Source organism: Hypanus sabinus, chromosome 26 (assembly GCF_030144855.1).
Source record: "Hypanus sabinus isolate sHypSab1 chromosome 26, sHypSab1.hap1, whole genome shotgun sequence".
NCBI classification, from domain to species: Eukaryota; Metazoa; Chordata; class Chondrichthyes; order Myliobatiformes; family Dasyatidae; genus Hypanus; species Hypanus sabinus.
In genome coordinates, this window is record NC_082731.1 from 35170133 (window position 1) to 35191177 (window position 21045).

The following is a 21045-nucleotide window of genomic DNA, read 5'->3' on the forward strand; positions in this document are numbered from 1 at the left end:
TGAAAATATGGTATAATTCCACAGTTTTCCTTATATTCTTTGCATGCCTCCACACTCTAGTAAGTACCTTGTATACTAAGCCGCCACTGCCCATTAGTTCCTCTCTCTTTACCTCGGCCAGAATATATTTTGGAGATGAAACCTGGGCAAACAACCATGCCTGATTGATTTCGTACTCTTCTCTCGTCTCTCCTACCATAAAAGAACATAAATTGTTGTCCGTATGGTTCAACTCATTAGAACAAAAATCTGTTAGTTATACCAAAGAAAGACTATGATCTATTAAATTCTATTTTATCTATTGATACAGCATGAAATAGAGCCTACCTGCCCTTCAAGCCATGATGTCTCAGCTACCCTGATTCAACCCCAACCTAATCATGGGACAATTAACCCTACCTAGTACATAGTTAGACAATGGGGGGAAACCAGAGCACCCAGGGAAAACCCACACAGCCACACGAAGAACTTAGAAAGTCCTTTCACCAGTACTGTGCTCTGAACTCCAATGCCCGAGCTGTAACAGTGATGCCCACAAATTTTAATTTGAAGGTCAGTGCAAGATCTATCAAAGGGCCAAGATATTACGGTATTAACAGTGTACACTGTACTAATCTTCATTTTGTTGTTGGGTTTTTGCTTGTAGAGGTTGTAGAAATGCATAAAAAAATCAATTAAAAAATTAACGTGTACAAGTAATGGAGTTGACGTGGATAGGCTTTTTCCATTGAGAGTAGGGGAGATTCAAACAAGAGGACATGAGTTGAGAGTTAGGGGGCAAAAGTTTAAGGGTAACACGAGGGGGAACTTCTTTACTCAGAGAGTGGTAGCTGTGTGGAATGAGCTTCCGGTAGAAGTGGTAGAGGCAGGTTCGGTATTGTCATTTAAAGTAAAATTGGATAGGTATATGGACAGGAAAGGAATGGAGGGTTATGGGCTGAGTGCAGGCCGGTGGGGCTAGGTGAGAGTAAGCGTTTGGCACGGACTAGAAGGGCCGAGATGGCCTGTTTCCGTGCTGTAATTGTTATATGGTTATATTTGGATTGGATACCTTCTATGTTACATCTTCAATATTGTTATATCTGATTGTAAGGTCACATGTACCAATTTTCTGATGATGGTGATGCTGTATAAATAGATTTGTTATTATGCTTCATCTTTTACAATTTGTATCCCTTGACAGAAAAGTTGATTGTAAAATTTGCTGTGACCCAATCCATGACAAGTCACATTATCTTTGTTTTGTGACATAATTTTCCAATACCAGGACAGGCTAAGATAAATAGATGACCACTGTCACAATCTCATAGGAACACTGTTGGTATCTTTGATCAGAATTACTTTTCTATGTAGAGTACATTATTAACCTGTTATTTAACTTTGTTATCCCTTGCTTATAAGTCAGTGGCTTCTTTATTGGGCACCTCCTGCATCTAATAAACTCACCACTATCTGTATGCTCATGGCTTTCTGCTGCTGTAACCCATCCAATTCAAGATTCAACATATTGTGCATTCAGAGATACTCTTCTGAACACTACTGTTATAACACATGATTATTTGAGTTATGTCTGCTTGAACTAGCCTGGTCATTCTCCTCTGACTTTTCTCATTAACAATGTGTTTTGCTACAGAACTGCATCTAACTGCATGACTTTACCCCACACACTATTTGCTGTAAACTCTATAGAGACTTCTGTGCATGAAAATCCTAGGAGATCAACAAACCACCCCATCTGGCACCAACAATCATTCCACGGTCAAACACACTTAGATAGCATTTTTTCCCCACATTTCGATGTTTGGTCTGAAAAACAACTGAACTTCTTGACCCTGTCTGCATGCTTTTAAACATTCAGTTGATGCCACATGATTGGCTGATTAGATATGCAATATGATCAGTTGTGCAAGTGTACCTAATAAAGTGGCCACTGAGTGTAGGTAACAGCGACTAGCCAACCTATTAAAGGAAATCAGATAGATGTATGGGGAAATTTTAATGCTATGAGGTTAAATGCAAATAGAAAATATAGGATAAGGTGCCAAAAATACAATCATATCACAAAACCCATTCCAGATTATTCATTGTTTTTCATACGTATAATCTTCTGCCTGAATGCAGACATCAGGAAAGAAGCAGGTTGCCTATTAACAAATAGTAATGGCTTTACTGAATCAATACTTCAATATAATTTAAATTGAATGGGTTTCCCAGCCTTGTTCATAATTGAAAGCATAGAAAATTCAGCTTGATTATCATTGCTAAAATATCATCACATACTGTGAGTCAGGTGAGTACTCACTTCTATGCTCTAATCAGTGGTGTTTTCCTGTTAAAACCTTACTTATTATTAAATATCTTCTGGTTTTGTTAAAGTTGGATGTCACCATGGCTACTTTGGTTTGGCAAAAGTAGGTGTACAGGAAGCAGCAATTGTTAAATTAAGCCACAATGAGGCCACACTCAGATTGAGTGTGAGTTGCCTCAAATGAGGCAACACCTTACATTCAGACTTGGTAGCCTTCAACCTGATGGCATGAACATCTATTTCTCGAACTTCCGGTAATTTTATACCCCTCCTTTCACCATTCCCTACTCCTGTTTCCTTTGCTCAGTTTATCCTCATCACCTCCCTCTGGTGCCACTCCTCCTTCTCTTTCTTCCATGGCCTTCTGTCCTCTCCTATCAGATTCCCCTTCTCCATTTTTTAAAATCTCTTTCATCAATCAACTTCCCAGCTCTGTACGTCACCTCCTCCCGGTTTCACCAATCACCCACCACTCTGCACTTCTTCCTCCCCTCCCTTGACTTTCTTAGTCTGACTTCTCATCTTTTTTATCCCCACTCTTCGTCCAAAATATTGACTGTTTACTCTATTGCTATATATTATATTACTAATATATATGCTATATTATTTTGCTATATTTTTTCACTACTCTTGGTCGGTGCGGTCGTAACGAAACCCAGTTTCCCTCGGGATCAATAAAGTACGTCTGTCTGTCTGTCTGTCTGTCTATTCCATAGACGCTGCCAGGCCTGCTGATTTCTTCCTGTATTATGTATGGAGTTGCTTTTATTCCCAGTATCTGCAGATTTTCTCGTGCTTGTGACATTGTTTATAGGCCTCCGTTAGTGTGGATAGACCATGGATTTGCACCTTGGGAAGTTTTCAGGGCGTAAGCCTGGGCAAGGTTGTTTTTTATGGGAGACCAGCAGTTACCCAAGCTGCAAGCCTCCCCTCTTCACGCCACCAATGTTGTCCAAGGGAAGGGTATTAGGACCCATACAGCTTGGCACTGGTGTTGTCACAGAGCAATGTGTGGTTAAGTGCCTTGCTGAAGGACACAACACGCAGCCTCAGCCAAGGCTCGAACTAGCGACCTTCAGATCACTAGACCAACGCCAGCACAAATAACTGTCCAAATAACAGCACAAATAATTGTGACATTAAATAACAAGCCTCTATCTTTGATTTCCTCACTGGCAGACCCCAGTAAGTATTAATTTGAAAGTAACATCTCCTCTACAATCACCATCAGCACAGATGCACCACAGGGCCATCTGTTTAGTCCCTCTGCTCTACTTACCTTATACTTTGTGGCTAATTACAACTCCAAAGGTTCACTTATGATCTAAGTATACAACTCTGAGATTCACCTTCTCCAGATAGCCACAAAACAAAGTAAAGCGTGGAAGTCATTCATAGAAAACAGCAACCGCCCTCCCCCATTCCTGTACAAAACTCCCACACACGGAGAAAAACAAATTGTGCAAACTGCAGGAACATCAAACCCCAAACTGCACCTGCCCCCGCCAAACAAAGAAAACTTACAAATAGCGCCAAATTAAATCGCTCAAACAGCAACAAGAAAGAATGGGCAAAAACGCAGAAATGGACATAAAACCGAAAAGAGTCCAGTCCACTCCATAAATTGCAGAACCGGTAACATCCCCTGTCAGCATTGAGGGAGAGAGAGGCCACTCGAATGCAGAAGCAGAGCAGCATAGGAGTGAGGCCATCAGACACAGATAACTTATCCAGCAGCAGCAAGAGATCCATCACAGCAGCAAGTGAAAGGCAGTAGGTCAGTGCAGAACACTCGCATTTGCCTCCTCAACGCTTTAATCAGTGACTAACGGACACTTTAATCAGCAAAATAGAGTTGAACATGGGCTCGCTAAGCCTCACCTGGAGGCCACCCACACTCATCTCCTGGAATCATCTCGGAGACCGCAGGGTCACTAGATCACTCAATCAATCTCCAAACTGTAAACCGCAGGCTTTAACAGTCCAGAAACACATTTCAAATAAAAAAGAAGTTGTACAAGAAGTGAAATAAACAGCTTTGTGGACTAGCTGGAAGACAGTCAGCTGAGGAATCATTATTCACTGGCGCCATCATGACCAATATCGTATTTAAGCTTGCTGGTAGCCAAATCAAAGATGGTGGCAAATTGGCATATAGCAGGGGATTGAAAATCTGGCTGAGTGGTGCCACTACAACAACCTCTCACTCAATGTCAGCAAATCCAAAGAGCTGATCATCAACTAAAGGAGGAGGAAGCCAGGGGCTTCATTAGGGGAACGGAAGTGGAGAGGTTCAGTAGCTTTAAATTCTATGGCATCAACATAGCAGAGGAACTGTCCTGTGACCAGGACATAAGTATCATTACAGGTTGACAGCACTGCTAGTTCCTTAGAAATCTGCATTGATACAGCATGTCACCAAACTGTTGACAAACTTCTATTGATTCACACTGCAGGGTATCCTAACTGGCTGCATTATGGTCTGTATGGAAAGGGCAATGCCCAGGAACAGAGAAAGCTACAGAAAGTGGTGTATACAGGTGAGTCCAAAATAGGCAAAGCCCTCCCCATCATTGAGTATATTTACATGAAGCACTGCCACAAAAAAAGAGACATCTACCATCAAATACCCTCACTATTGAGAGCATGTTCTCTTCTCACCACCACCACTAGACAGGAGGTACAGAAGCTTTAGGTCCCACACCACAAGGTTCAGGAACAGTTATTACTCTATAACTAATGGGCTACTGAAACCCCTGTGGTCTCACTCTGTGGAAGGAGGGAAGGAGGGGAGGAGTGAGAGAGAGGGAGAGGGGAAGGGGGAGAGAGGGAGGGGAGGGGAAGGGGAGAGGGGAGGGAGAGGGGGAGGGAGAGAGGGAGAGATGAAAGGGTTGGGTTATGGACTGTAGTTTTTTTTAAGGACCTAGGTCATGACCTCTGGAGGTTACGCCATTGCTTGCCTGGTGGGTGGTGGGGAGGGGGTCTGTTTCTTCCTACTGGAACAAGTGGGGGAGAAGGGGAGAGGGGAAATTTGATGCTTTGCTGCTGCTGCTTGTGGGCGGGAAGGGTACTAACATTTTTCTCTAACACATTCTTCAGGTTTTTCCTGTGTTTTGTGGACATCTGTGGAGGGCAAGAATTTCAGGTTGTATACTGTAAACAACCCGACTGTGTGGAAGACATAATTTGTTGTCCCAGGACCCAAGAAGGGCCAACCAAAAGTCTTGAATGACTGCCATTTAGTGGTCCTGATCTAGTACACGATAAAGACCCTATAGAGGCTGGTTCTGGCTCACCTCTGACACCTGGTCAGATCAGCCCTCAATCCCCTGCAGTTTGCCTAAAAGGGCACATTGGAGTCGACAAAGCTGTCATCTACCTGCTGAACAGAGCCTACTCCCATTTGGATAAGCAGCACTGTGAGGATCTATTTGTTTGATTTCTCAAGTGCCTTCAATACCATACAGCCCTCATTGCTGGGAGAAAAGCTCCAATCAATGCAGGCTGGCATTTCCATTGTATCCTGGATAATGGACTGGTAGACAACAGCTTGAGTGGCTTCAGAGCTGTGTGTCAGACATGACTATAAGCAACACTGGGGTTTCACGGAGGACTATATTGACTCCCTTCCTGTTTACCCTGTATACCTTGGACTTTAGAGTCCTGTCATCTGCAGAAATTCTCTGATGATTCAGCAATAACTAGGTGCATAAAGGGAGGATGGGAGGATGAATACAGGGCCCTGGTGGAGGACTTTGTCAAATGGTGCAAGCTGAATCATCTGCAGCTCAACAGTAATAAGACAGAGCTGCTGATGGACTCCAGGAAGACTAAGCTTGCATTGCTCCTTGTTACTATTGATGGTGAGGACGTGGATGTGGTGAGGATCTACAAGTACCTGGGGTACAGACTTGAGTGAAGCATCAACACAGAGGCTGTGTACAAGAAGGGCCAGAATCACCTACTTCCTGAGGAGACTGAGGTAGTTTAGAGTATGCGGGCCTCTCCTTCACATGTTCTACCTGTCTGTTGTCAAAAGTACAATCTTCTATGTGGTGGCATGTTGGGGCAAGGGCATCAACATGGGTGATGCCAACAGGCTCAATAAACAGAGTAGACAGGCTGGCTCTCTTACTGGACAAACTGGACACATTGGAGGCTGTGGTAGCACAAAAGACCCTACAGAAAATCCTGGCAATTCTGGACAATGTTTCTCACCCTCTGCATGCCTCCTTGGCTGAACGAACAGAGGAGCACTTTCAGTATTAGACTAAGACGACTGTGCTGCTCCAGAGATCATTCTGACCCTCGGCCATCAGGCTCTATAATGAGTCAACCTGTAACCAGGGAAGTGATAACCCCCTCCTGTTAGACTGCTAGAGGTAACTTATTTTTTATTCTTTCTTACTTCTCTCATAACATTTGTATATCTGTGCACTTGAAATGCTACTGCGACACTGTAATTTATCAATAAAATATCTATCTATATACATTCGCTGATATTAAATGAAGCCACTGAAATGTTGGTGCAGTTTGCATTTAAGGACTCTTCCACTCCTTAAACTGACAGAATATATTTGGAAATGTAAAGTGATAACAATATTTTTCAAATGAAGGCTAATTTTTAAAATAATGCCAGTAAATCTATGAAACACAAAGGCTGTTATAAAGATCGCTGAAATCTTGGCATTATTACCCAAACCTTCAGATTTATAATCATATTTCACCCCTCTGTAATCATATTCATGCTTTGAGCCTGTGAAACTGATGAGATTTCTATCTCTCAACAGCAAAATAAAATGTTTAAACTAAAATAACCCTGCCCGAAAGGGTGCCATGCTAGCATAACGGTCAGTATGGTGCTATTACAGCTCAGGGCTTTGGAGTTTAGAGTTCAATTCCAGCATCCTCTGTAAACAAGTTTGTCCATTCCTTCTCCCCTGCCCTGTGTGTAGGTTTCCTCCAGGTGCCTCAGTTTCCTTCCACAGTCCAATAACTTACGCAGTTAGTAGACTGATTGGACATTATACATTGTCCCGTGATTAGGGTAGGGTTAAATCAGTGAGTGGCTGGGCGATGTGGGTCGTAAGGTTAGAAGGGCCTATTCTGCGTTGTATCTCCAAATTTTAAAAAAAAATCCTTAATGTTACATAACTTCTTTTTTTTTCTTTTTGGAACCCATTATTTTGACTCCCTACGTTGAAGTAATTCTGGCATTGAGAAAGGAAAAACTGATTTGACTCACCAGTATTCATGGTGAGGTAGATTACAAAATTAAACTCGCTGCCTTTGTCCATGTAAATGGCAGAGGGCAATACTTCATATAACGGCTTTTTAAATGTCTTTCGATAATCATATGTTTCCACGTAGAGGCCATCCTTGGTCAGCTTGTTACTAGCCAGATAAACGTGGTAATGCTTGGAAAGATAAAAGTATCATTAAATTAAGTATCAAATTTTCATTAAGATAAGACATTCTACATGGGAGAGTGGGAAGATGAGATGAGGGATAAAAACAATAGCAGCCATCTTACAATATATAAAGATTTTATTATGTTATAAAGTTATACAATCCTACATATAAGATGACTCTGAAGGTCATGGGAGTAGCATTATGCAAATTGTAACCAAAGATAAACTGCATGTTTGAAAATCAAATTAGCCCAAGTTGTTTTACAGAAAACTTATATTACATGTTGCTGCAATTCCATTTTCACTGGGCATCTTTCCAGCAACATAACATTTTATAATGGATTCTCAAGGATTAACCAAAATTATTCTGTCAAAGCAATCCTGTTTTCTGGCAGGCAAGTAGTCGCTTTTGTGTTCTTAATCTACTCGAAGGTCTCCAACCAAAATAAGCAATAGTTTCTTCATATTCTACTTAATCCTCTTAAAAACTTTGCATAATCTTCATAAACTTCATGGTATTAAAGAATCTATGCAACCTCTCCTTACAATCTAACTTTTTTCTGACCTGATATAATGGTGATTGGGTTGAGTTGTTCTCTGATCTTTGCAATCCATTTGCAAAACATTTCATCACCAAGACTGGAGAACAGCTCAACTCAACCATCAACAACCCGAGCTGCACATTTTCCAAGTTATTTCCAATAATGCTAATTCCTCAGTATGTCCCATACAAGGCAAAAGTGGGAAGAGAAGCGAAAAATACCTAACAGTAAGCCTAATATTTATTGTTGGAGAAACTACATAATCAATTTAGGAGATAAAAGCCGTACACTTTGAAAATGTTGACCAAATTAAGAAAAGTCAACACTATGAGGAAAACTCATATTTATTAAGTTTGTTTTAGTTGTTCCTTTACGGCCATGCAGCACATCCAGCACCATTTTCTTTTGCCATCTCCTTAGCGTTCATCTGTTCTTTTATAAGGCAGAGTTGCTAGCTTGATGCTCAACCCAGTGTGGATGTAAAGCATTCAAGAGGCCAGCTGGATTTGAACCCGGGACAACTGGGTTTGAAAGACCCGGTGCTGAAGCCACTACACCACCGGCTGGCTCTATTAGAGAATATTGTTAGAATTTTAATCAGTATAGGAAACAGTAGGTTGGTAAATATATACCAGAAGATCCTCTGCAGGTTAGCTCAAAGAAGGTTAAGTCACAACATAAGAGCACATGGCATTGGGTTAATTTACTGGTATGGATAGAGGAATTGACAGGAAATAAAATGATCAAGAAGTGTGTTTTTCAGGATGCCAAAGGGATTGGTCCTGGGACCACACATATTTAGAAATTAATGGAGTGACACACACAAAATGCTAGAGGAATCCAGCAGGACCTCCAGCAGTTTATGCATGTTACTCCGGATTTCCAGCATCTGCAGAGTCTTTTTTTTTAATTTTATTGTCATACAGTGCAGAATAGACCTTCCCGGCCCTTTAGGCTGTGCCACCTAGCAAACCCTTGATTTTAATCCTAGCCTAATCTTGGGTCAATGTAGAAAGACCAATTAACCTACCAACCGGTACATATTTGGACTGTGGGAGGAAACCGGAGCACCTAGAGGAAACCCACACAGTTATGGGGAGAAAGTACAAACTCCTTACAGGCAGCAGCAGGATGTATGTTTATCACTTACAAATTAATGGTAGAATAAAGTTAACATATCCTAGCCAAGTTCATAGAAACATAGAAACACAGAAAATAGGTGCAGGAGTAGGCCATTCAGCCCTTCAAGCCTGCACCGCCATTCAGTATGATCATGGCTGATCAGCCAACTCAGAACCCTGTACCTGCTTCCTCTCCATACCCCCGATCCCTTTAGCCACAAGGGCCATATCTAACTTCCTCTTAAATATAGCCAATGAACTGGCCTCAACTGTTTCCTGTGGCAGAGAGTTCCACAGATTCACCACTCTCTGTGTGAAGAAGTTTTTCTTCATCTCGGTCCTAAAAGGCTTCCCCATTATCCTTAAACTGTGACCCCTCATTCTGGACTTCCCCAACATCGGAAGCAATCTTCCTGCATCTAACCTGTCCAATCCCTTTATAATTTTATACATTTCAATAAGATCCCCCCTCAATCTTCTAAATTCCACTGAGTATAAGCCTAGTCGATCCAGTCTTTCTTCATATGAAAGTCTTGCCCTCCCAGGAGTCAATCTGGTGAACCTTCTCTGCAAGAATGTCTTTCCTCAGACTAGGGGACCAAAACTGCACACAATATTCTAGTTGCGGTCTCACCAAGGCCTTGTGAAATTGCAGTAGAACCTCCCTGCTCCTGTACTCAAATCCTCTTGCTATGAACGCCAACATACCATTTGCCCTTTTCACCACCTGCTGTACCTGCATGCCCACCTTTAATGACTGGTGTACAATGACACCCAGGTCTCGTTGCATCTCCCCTTTTCCTAATCAGCCACCGTTCAGATAATAATCTGTTTTCCTGTTCTTGCAACCAAAGTGGATAAGCTCACATTTATCCACATTAAATTGCATCTGCCATGAATTTGCCCACTCACCTAACCTATCCAAGTCAACCTGCATCCTCTTAGCGTCCTCCTCACAGCTAACACTGCCGCCCAGCTTCGTGTCATCATTCATTGGTAAGTTGTGAGGAGAATACAAAATAGCTTAGAGAGGCTTTTATAGCTTACATGAGTGGGAAAACTGTTGGCAGAAAGGGAGTATAATGTGGGAAAATGCAAAGTTGTTTTGGAAGGAAGACCAAGAGAATATTATTCAAATATACAAAGGGGATTTGGGGAGTCTTTGTAAAGCTAGTAGAGAAGTGCACCAGGTAATAAGGAAGGCTATCATTGGCTATTTTTCAAGTGGGTTGAAGCATAAAAGTTGGGAAGTTGTCTTGTAACTGTGCAAAGCCATGTCGAGAGCATTATGAATAGTTTCAGTCCCCTGATTTAAGGAAAGATACTGTTTCATTAAAGCTGGCTCAGAGAAGCTTCACCAGTAGCAGAGAAGTTAACATGGCACTATTACAACTCAGGCTGTCGGGGTTGGAGTTCAATCCCAGCATTCCCTGCAAGCACGAGGAAATCTGCAGATGCTGGAAATTTAAGCAACACACACAAAATGCTGGTGGAACGCAGCAGGCCAGGCAGCATCTATAGGAGAAGCACTGTCGACGTTTCGGGCTGAGACCCTTAGTCAGGACTAACTGAAAGGAAAGATACTAAGAGATTTGAAAGTAGGAGGGGGAGGGAGAAATGCAAAATGATAGGAGAAGACCGGAGGGGGTGGGATGAAGCTAAGAGCTGGAAAGGTGATTGGCAAAAGGGATACAGAGCTGGAGAAGGGAAAGGATCATGGGACGGGAGGCCTAGGGAGAAAAAAAGGAGGAGGGGAGCACCACAGGGAGATGGAGAACAGCCAGAGTGATGGGCAGAAAGAGAGATAGAAAAGGAGGGGGGAAAAAAACTAAATATATCAGGGATGGGATAAGAAGGGGAGGAGGGGCATTAACAGAAGTTAGAGAAGTCAATGTTCATGCCATCAGGTTGGAGGCTACCCAGCCGGTATATAAGGTGTTGTTCCTCCAACCTGAGTGTGGATTCATCTTGACAGTAGAGAGGCCATGGATAGACATATCAGAATGGGAATGGGACGTGGAATTAAAATGTGTGACCACTGGGAGCTCCTGCTTTCTCTGGCGGACCGAGCATAGGTGTTCAGCAAAACGGTCTCCTAGTCTGCGTCGGGTCTCACCAATATATAAAAGGCCACACCGGGAGCACTGGACGCAGTATACCTCACCGGCCGACTCACAGGTGAAGTTCTCTGCAAGCAATTGCTTTATGTCCTTCCCGTGGAGTGCATGAGTTTTCACATGGGGGGTTCTTCCACAGTCCAAAGATATACTGGGTAGGCTTATTGATTATTGCAAATTCCTTCATGGTTAAGTTAGGGTTAGTGCAGGCTAGGAGCCTCAGGACTCGCACCAGGTTCAGGAGCAGATACTGCCCCTTAACAGCTCGTGAACCACAGGGGATAACTTACCTTGCCCCATTATTTCCACAATCTATGGACTCATTGTCAAGGAGTGTTTATCTCTTGTTCTTAAAATTATTGCTTATTTATTACTTCCTTTACTTTTCTTTTTATATTTGCACAGTTTGTTGTCTTTTGCACGGATTGTTACCCTGTTGGTGAGGTCTTTCAATGATTCTATTTACGGTTATTGGATTTATAGAAACATAGAAACATAGAAAATAGGTGCAGGAGTAGGCCATTCGGCCCTTCAAGCCTGCACTGCCATTCAGTACGATCATGGCCGATCTTCCAGCTCAAACCCTGTACCTGCTTTCTCTCCATTCCCCCTGAGCCCTTCAGCCACAAGGGCCATACCTAACTCCCTCTTAAGTATAGCCAATGAACCGGCCTCAACTGTTTCATGTGGCAGAGAATTCCACAGATTCACCACTCTCTGTGTGAAGAAGTTTTTCCTCATCTCGGTCCTAAAAGGCTTCCCCTTTATCCTTAAACTGTGACCCCTCGTTCTGGACTTCCCTAACATCGGAAACAATCTTCCTGCATCTAGCCTGTCCAATCCTTTAGAATTTTATACGTTTCAATAAGATCCCCCCTCAATCTTCTAAATTCCAGTGAGTATAAGCCTAGTCGATCCAGTCTTTCTTCATATGAAAGTCCTGCCATCCCAGGAATCAATCTGGTGAACCTTCTTTGTACTCCCTCTATGGCAAGAATGTCTTTCCTCAGATTAGGGGACCAAAACTGCACACGATACTCTAGGTGCGGTCTCACCAAGGCCTTGTACAACTGCAGTAGAATCTCCCTACTCCTGTACTCAAATCCTTTTGCTATGAATACCAACATACCATGTGCCCTTTTCACCACCTGCTTTACCTGCATGCCCACCTTCAATGACTGGTGTACAAGAACACCCAGGTCTCGTTGCATCTCCCCTTTTCCTAATCGGCCACAGTTCAGATAATAATCTGTTTTCCTGTTCTTGCAACCAAAGTGGATAACCTCACATTTATCCACATTAAATTGCATCTGCCATGAATTTGCCCACTCACCTAACCTATCCAAGTCACCCTGCATCCTTTTAGCATCCTCCTCACAGCTAACACTGCCGCCCAGCTTCGTGTCATCCGCAAACTTGGAGATGCTGCATTTAATTCCCTCGTCTAAATCATTAATATATATTGTAAACTGGGGTCTCAGCACTGAGCCTTGCGGTACCCCACTAGTCACGGCCTGCCATTCTGAAAAGGTCCCGTTTACTCCCACTTTTTGCTCCCTGTCTGCCAACCAATTCTCTATCCACATCAATATTATACCCCCAATACCGTGTGCTTTAAGTTTGCACACTAATCTCCTGTGTGGGACCTTGTCAAAAGCCTTTTGAAAATCTAAATATACCACATCCACTGGCTCTCCCCTATCCACTCTACTAGCTACATCTTCAAAAAATTCTATAAGATTTGTCAGACATAATTTTCCTTTCACAAATCCATGCTGACTTTGTCCGATGATTTCACCTCTTTCCAAATGTGCTGTTATCACAGCTTTGATAACCGACTCTAGCATTTTCCCCACCACCGATGTCAGACTAACCAGTGTATAATTCCCCGGTTTTTCTCTCCCTCCTTTTTTAAAAAGTGGGGTTACATTAGCCACCCTCCAATCCTCAGGAACTAATCCAGAATCTCAGGAGTTTTGAAAAATTATCACTAATGTATCCACTATTTCTTGGGCTTCTTCCTTAAGCACTCTGGGATGCAAACCATCTGGCCCTGGGGATTTAACTGCCTTTAATCCCTTCATTTTACCCAACACCACTTCCCTACTAGCATGTATTTCCCTCAGTTCCTCCATCTCACTAGACCCTCGGTCCCTTACTATTCCGGAAGATTATTTATGTCCTCCTTAGTGAAGACAGAACCAAAGTAGTTATTCAATTGGTCTGCCATGTCTTTGTTCCCTATGATCAATTCACCCGTTTCTGACTGTAAAGGACCTACGCTTGTCTTGACCAATCTTTTTCTTTTCATGTATCTATAAAAGCTTTTACAGTCAGTTTTTATGTTCCCTGCCAGCTTTCTCTCATAATCTTTTTTCCCTGAGTATACCCACGAGAAAATGAATCTCAGGGTTGTATCTGGTGACATATGTATACTTTGATAATAGATTTACTTTGAATTTGGACTTTTAACTTTAAATCAGAGTTGTTGATGGTTGCAAGGCAGTGCAGCTCTAAGGGCTAGAAGGGCCATTCTGCACCATATCTCTAAAATAAAAGATAAAAACGATAAAATAATACAAACAAACATGCGGAGGCTGGAAATCTGAAATAAATTTTTTAAAACTGTTGGATATCTTCAGTAGGTTAAGTAGCCTATGTAGAAAGAGGAGCAGTTTCTACTTCAGATCAAATACACTTCATCCAGCACAGCAAAGTTCGCCATCCTGAAAATATGGAATGGGGCAGAACTTGGAGAAATGTTACACTGTCTAAAACCATCATTTTTGTTTTTTTTTTATTTCAATGGTATGATGAAGCTTATAAGAATGACAGGCAAACTGTCTAATACATTTAAGATTCTGAGGAGAGAAGGCAAAGTAAATGTTCATTAGAGTCATAGAAAAGTACAGCACAGAAAGAAGCTCTTCAGCCCATCTATTCCATGCTGAGCCACTTAAGCAGCCTACTCCATCAAATACAGTCGTAGAAAAGTACAACATAGAAACAGGCCCTTCATTGTTGAACCCGGGGTCAGAGGTGGGGGCTTGGTTTCAGAATAAGGAAACACTATTTTAAGACTGAAATGAGGAATAATTTCTTCTCTTATAAGGTTGCCACAGAGAGCTGTGAAAGCAGAATCCTCGTGTATATAAAAAGCTGAGGTAAATAGTCTTCAGCAGATTCAAGGGGTTTATGGTCAACTCCTATTCCTACAAGTTTTTTTTGGTCGATTGAAGGTTCTTTTTTCTTTTTCTATATTTTTATTATTTTTCACATACTACACGAGGATACATATTATGAATAAAAAAGATAGAATAGTACTAAGTACATTATATTTAAGTCACACTTGCAATTGCAGTACCCTATATTCATAATCAAACATGTACATTAATTAAATTGTAATTTGAGTTGTAATAATTTTATTATAAAAAAGAATCTAAACTCACTACCAAGACTGAAGCTGTTTGGTAAAGAAAGAAAGATGGGTAAAAATCCTTATCAAATAGTGATTTATGTTATTAGCCAACATCTGTACTTTATTGCCAGATCAAAGGTAGTTCAAGAATGGTCCGCACAATGTTTGAAAGTCTTGGTTAGAATCAGAAATTGAACAATGGATCTTCTCTAAATTTAAGCATGACATAACATCACCATTGAACGTGAGAAGGCAGAGCAACATCCTTCCATTTAAGCAATACTGCCCTCCTAGCTATAAGAGAAATATAAGCCAATCAGATGTCTCCAAAGTTATGCCTTTTTCTCCAACAATACCAAACAAGGCAGTCAAAGGGTTAGGCTTAAAGTACAGAAAAAGTTTGCAATACATCCTTCCGGTATTTTAAAAGACTCAGACATGTCCAAAACATATGGATTAGTGAAGCCTCTCCATTGTTAAGTAGGCTCAAAATTAAATACAATATTCAAGGTGAACCCCAGTCTAAGTATCCAACTGTGACTTAACTACCATCCTTTGTCTTTTACACACAGCTCCTACTCTCTGATCCTCAATTATGTTTTGTATCTAACTGATAGCTTAGTGATTTCCGTACTTAATCTCAGAAAAAAGCTACATTAGGTTCTTCTTAAAAAAAACCATCATCATAAATCATCATAATAAAGAATTAACTGGTGCTAGTTTAGCCTATCTAGAAATTTTCAGAATTCTGTGTTGCCCGCTCATCCACATGGTTGAAGCATCCAACACTACCTGAGCTGTTGTTGATTACCACCTTGGCAGGGTACCCATGTATGTGTAACACAAGTTGAGATTACCCTAGATCTCCTGAACAAGGATCATCATAGCTTTAAGAAGCAATGGTAGTGAATTTAGCAATGAAAGTTACCAGTTCAAATAGCTTTGAAACAATCTGGGAGCATGCGGCCTACAGACTTTTTGGATCTTGGAGAGGGGTTCTGGGTTTGGTGTTGATGTTCTTGTTGCCATTTGACATGATTTGTTCATTTCTTTTTGTGCGGGGGGGGACTGGGGCTTTGAGGTTTGATGTTCTTGTTACCGTTTGCCCAGTTTTGCTTTGCATGGGGTGGGGGTTTCCTGTGTTTTGTGGCTATCCAGAGAAGACGAATGTCAGAGTTGTATGCTACATGCATACTTTGATAATAAATGAACTTTTGAACCTTTTGGGGAGGAAATGGAAAGGAAAATAGGTACAATCTACTTCAGAAAAATAAGGAGATCGGCCTCCATGAAAAAGCAATTGAAAGATCAAAATTATCTGGAGCCAAGTGTCAGTACCAGTAATAGTGCTCCTGAGAATTTAATGACTTCACTGATAGGCCAAGGTCAGTGCCTTCAAGTGCCAGAAACATCATTTGCACCACCAGGCTCACACATTAATTAAATCAGCACACACCTATGAATCATCTGCAAGCAAACTCATTTCATACCCAAAAGCAAGAGCAAACTCTCAAACAATTATAACTCAAGAGCTTGAACTATTTGGGTATTTAGCTTCTCAGTCAATGTTGGTTTGAACATTGTTATTAAGGCTGTCAAGTAATCAAAATTTGCATATAATCCTGCATCTAAAATAACTAATTACAAGTTAATCACTATTTTAATTGTACAGAAATAGAATTCATATACTTTTGAAAGACCCAATGGAAAATACTTGGCAATAACAACCTTTAATGGTATAATTAAAATTTGCTTCATGTTCAAACCTCTCTGTAAAATATAACTTTGCAACAGAAGGAACAAATATATTCCTCAGAAAAACAAAAATGTTCCATAGTTTTATATTGGTTCCATAATTATTTGTTACTTCAGAAATATTTTTTGACTAGCTACATTGTACATCATACCTGAGCTTTCCATGAATTTTTCCACCATCTCCATGTTGGATCATGAACTGGATCAGCATATGGCTGAAAGAGAAGTAAATAAGCTATCAGGTCTCTATCAGGAAAATCCGAGCTTGTGTCAAATCTTTGAAGGTAAAACACACAAAATGCTGGAGGAACTCAGCAGGACAGGCAGCATCTACGAACGATGTTTCAGTCGACATTTCAGGCCGAGACCCTTCATCAGGACTGGAAAAAAAAAGATGAGAAATCAGAGTAAGGTGGGGGGAGAGGAGGAAGAGGTACAAGGTGGTAGGTGACAGGTGAAACCGGGAGAACAGGAGGGGGTGAAGTAAAGAGCTGGGAATTTGATTAGTGAAAGAGATAAAGGGCTGGAGAAGGGGGAATCTGTTAGGAGAGGTTAGAAAGCCATGGAAGAAAATGAAGGGGGTGGAGCACAAGGGAGAGGTGATGGGCAGGTAAAGTGAGAGAGTGAAACAGGAATGGCAAGTGGTGAAAATGAAGGGGGTGAACAATTACAAGAAGTTCAAGAAATCAATGTTTATTTCATGCCATCTGGTTGTAGGATACCCAGGTGGAATATAATGCTCCTCCAACCTGAGTGTGGCTTCATCATGCTGGTAGAGGAGGTCATGGACTGACATGTCAGAATGTGAATGGAAAATGGAATTGAAATGGGTGGCTACCAGGAGATCCCACTTTATCTGGCAGATGGAACGCCTAGGTGCTCAGCCCAAAACATCGACTGCTTTATTCATTTCCGCAGATGCTGCCCAACCTGCTGAGTTCCTCCAGCATTTTGTGTGTTTTTCCTTGGATTTTTAGCATCTGCAGATTTTATCATGTTTGTGATTTAAATCTTTGAAACTGATTTTCAACATGAAACTGTTCGGCCTTCTATTTCCATGGGATTTCTGTCAGCAACTTTCAATAATTTAGCAGGTGAAAAGTGATATTCCTATGTAGAAAGATTGAATGCATTTGTCAATTTCCACATTGCCTTGTTATATTATTATTATATTTTCTCATGGGGTAGGAATTCAGTTTAGGTTTCGGACCAATTCCATCAGTCCCATGGCCATAACCATTTTCCCTACACCAATTCACTGAAACGCGCCCAATTGCACTCCTCCCTCCACCACCCCAAATTCAACCATCCAGTAATGTACATACTGTACATTATGGGCAATTTAGAATTATTCTACCATCTTTTGAGGATGTGGAAGGAAAACAGTATGCAAAGGGAAAACACAGTGAATAAACACCTCATTTGTTCCTGCCTGCCTTTGTGTACAATGAACCACCCTTTTTCTCTTAACCAGGGCCTCAATATCTCTTGAAAGACCAAGGTTCGCTAAACCTGTTATCTTTACCTTTTATTCTGACAGACACATACCAGCATTGTACTTTCAAAATTTCATTTTTGAGGGCATCCAAGAACACCTTTGACAGAAAACAGCCCTTTCCCAATTTACACTTGCCCGATCATTACTGATATCATCAAAATTGGCCTTTCTCTGTTAGAATGTCAACCCACAGATTAGACCTATCTTTTCACATATTTACTTTGAAACCATTTTACTCCCCCCCCCCATTGCATTCAATTCCCCAATCTTATGAAAGCATATCTACTTGCCCCTTAGATACTTCCAATAAGATGCCTCCACAATCCAATTCCAGAGGTTCATCATCTTCAGGGAGAAGATATTCCTGTCGACTTTAGTTTTATATTATTGCCCCACTTTCTTCTATGTTCACTCATTCAAGACTATGTCATGAATATAGGCATCTCATGATACCCTTTAAGATTTTATATGCCTCATGAGAATCATTACAGACCCAAATTCCTTAGCCATTCATCCTCTTGTCTCAGAAGTGAGCCCAGTGAATTTTTTTGGATATCCTCTGATGCTAATAATTCCTCACAATTCCTCATTCCTCCAGGACTCACAAATATCCTGTGCAATTGTAACAATATTTCCCTATTTCTACTCTAATGTCATTGGAGGAAAGCCTAATATTTAATTTCCATTCGAGCTACTTGTTCCATTTATCTTTTTATCATTTATGATTTGATTCACACTAAAACATTTCTATGTCTCTGTTCTCCATTCACTTTCAGTCTCTCTCCATGCAGATAATAGTTTCCTATTCCCAAATACTCTCAGTTTGACATTTTTTCACCTATTCAATCACCTGTCTATATTCAGCTGCAGTCAAAATATCCACACTGCAATATTCCCTCCCAATATTTTTCTGTTATCGGCTGGCATGAATACCTTACACACTGCCTTTTCCTCAGGGTCAATAATATAAGCAGTAAATGATTGAATCCCAAGGCTGATCCTTGAGGTGTTCCATTAGTTACATCCTTTCAGTCAGAAAATGACTCATTTATTCCAATGGAACACACATGAAATGCTGGAGGAGCTCAGCAGATCACACAGCATCTATGGAAATTAATAGACTGTCGATATTTTTGGGCCCTTCACCCTTCATCAGGGCTGGATAAATAACTCACCAGTTAATAACTCATCAGGGTGATTGATAAGTTTGTGGCCTAAGGTAGAAGGAGATGAGTTATTAACTTAAACACGAGGAAATCTGCAGATGCTGGAAATTCAAGCAACACACACAAAATGCTGGTGGAACGCAGCAGGCCAGGCAGCATCTATAGGAAGAAGCACTGTCGACGTTTCCGGCCGAGACCCTTTGTCATTAACTTCAAGCTTTCTGCATAATCAAAGAGTTGAACTGCATGTGCATGTAACGAGAGCTGTATAACTCATCGCCTCCTAACTTAGGCCACGAACTTATCAATCACCCATGTTGTGGACACTTTCTGGAGGTCCAAGATCCGTATGCTCAATGACCAGTGGACTAAGTGTGTAAATGTAGGAGGGGACTATGTTGAAAAATAAATGTGCTAGGTTTTCTAAAATTGACTCCTTCTACCTTAGGCCACAAACTTATCAGTCACCCCTTGCACTACTTCTTGTCAATACCGAGTACACCATTTAAGCAATCAGTCTAGGTTCAAAAAAGTATGTGAACCTCTGGGATAATGCCTTCTACAGACGTTATTTGGAGTCAGGTATTCCAAACAATGAGACGATATTGGAGGTGTGGGTTGCAGAGGTGCCCTGTGTTATATAAAAAACGGCACACAAAGTTAGATTACTGACATTTCTCTTCTCAAGAAAGATCTGTTTATGAGCACCATGCCTCAATCAAAACAACTTTCAGAGGACCTTAGAAGAAGAATTATAGAGATGATAGAGATGCATGAAGGTGGAAAAGGCTACAAGAGCATTTCTAAAGATCTGAGTGTTCATCAGTCCACAGTAAGAGAAATTGTCTACAAATGGAGGAAATTCAGTACTGTTGTTACTCTCCCCAGGAGTGGGTGCCCTGCAAAAGTCACACCAAGAGCACAATGTGCAATGCTAATTGAGGTGAAAAAGAACCCAAGGATAATAGCAGAAGACCTGCAGAAATCTCTAGAACTTGCTCTTGGACTATGAAGTATGGACTTTTTCAGTCTTAGGGTTATTTATATTCTGTGTTTTTGCCCATTCTATCTCATTTTTTTTTCTGTGCTGGTGAGGGGGGTTTGGGGTTGACATTCTTGTTGCATTTTGTGGTGAAAAGGGAGGTTTGGGGGTTTGATGATCATGTTACCAGTCTATTTTTGTGCAGGGGGTGGGTTTGCTGTTTCTCTTTGAACTGACTTCCATGGCTTTCTTTGTTTCATCTGGAGAAAATGATTCTCAGAGTTGTATATGGCATAGATACCTTTGAACCTTTGTATCTTTGAATTCAATTTCCATTTACCTGTGGCCATAACAGTGAAGTTAGGGAAGAATTCTACACATGAAAGTTGGAAGATATTGGGAATTCTCTTTTGCAAATAGGAAATAACTGATTCATTGTTTAATGAGAAAACCTACTCAGATTTATGGAACAGTCAGCATATGAAATTTAATCAGATATGACAGAAAGAAAAATATATCCCAATGGTTTAGTATTCTTTTAGCAACATACACAAAATGCTGGAGGAACTCAGAAGGCTAGGCAGCCTCCATGGAAAAGAGTAAATAGTCATTGTTTCAGGCCGAGACCCTTCATCAGGGCTGGAAAAAAGTGATGAGAAGTCAGAGTAAGAAGCGGGAGGGGGAGGTGAGATGAGAGTAAGAAGGGTCAGACTTTGGCTCAAAGGAA

General features: G+C 41.1%; 1 protein-coding gene across 1 annotated transcript in view; it reads right to left on the minus strand.

Annotated features, from left to right (window-relative positions):
- LOC132381433 (cation channel sperm-associated auxiliary subunit gamma-like) overlaps positions 1 to 21045 on the minus strand; it is a 164041-nt gene that overhangs the window by 43584 nt on the left and 99412 nt on the right. The window contains exons 14-16 of the mRNA XM_059950839.1: positions 16825 to 16887; positions 7554 to 7725; positions 68 to 192 (exon numbers count right to left, since the gene is read on the minus strand). Of these exons, the coding sequence (XP_059806822.1) occupies positions 68 to 192; positions 7554 to 7725; positions 16825 to 16887 (360 nt within the window). The remainder of the gene's footprint in view (positions 1 to 67; positions 193 to 7553; positions 7726 to 16824; positions 16888 to 21045) is intronic.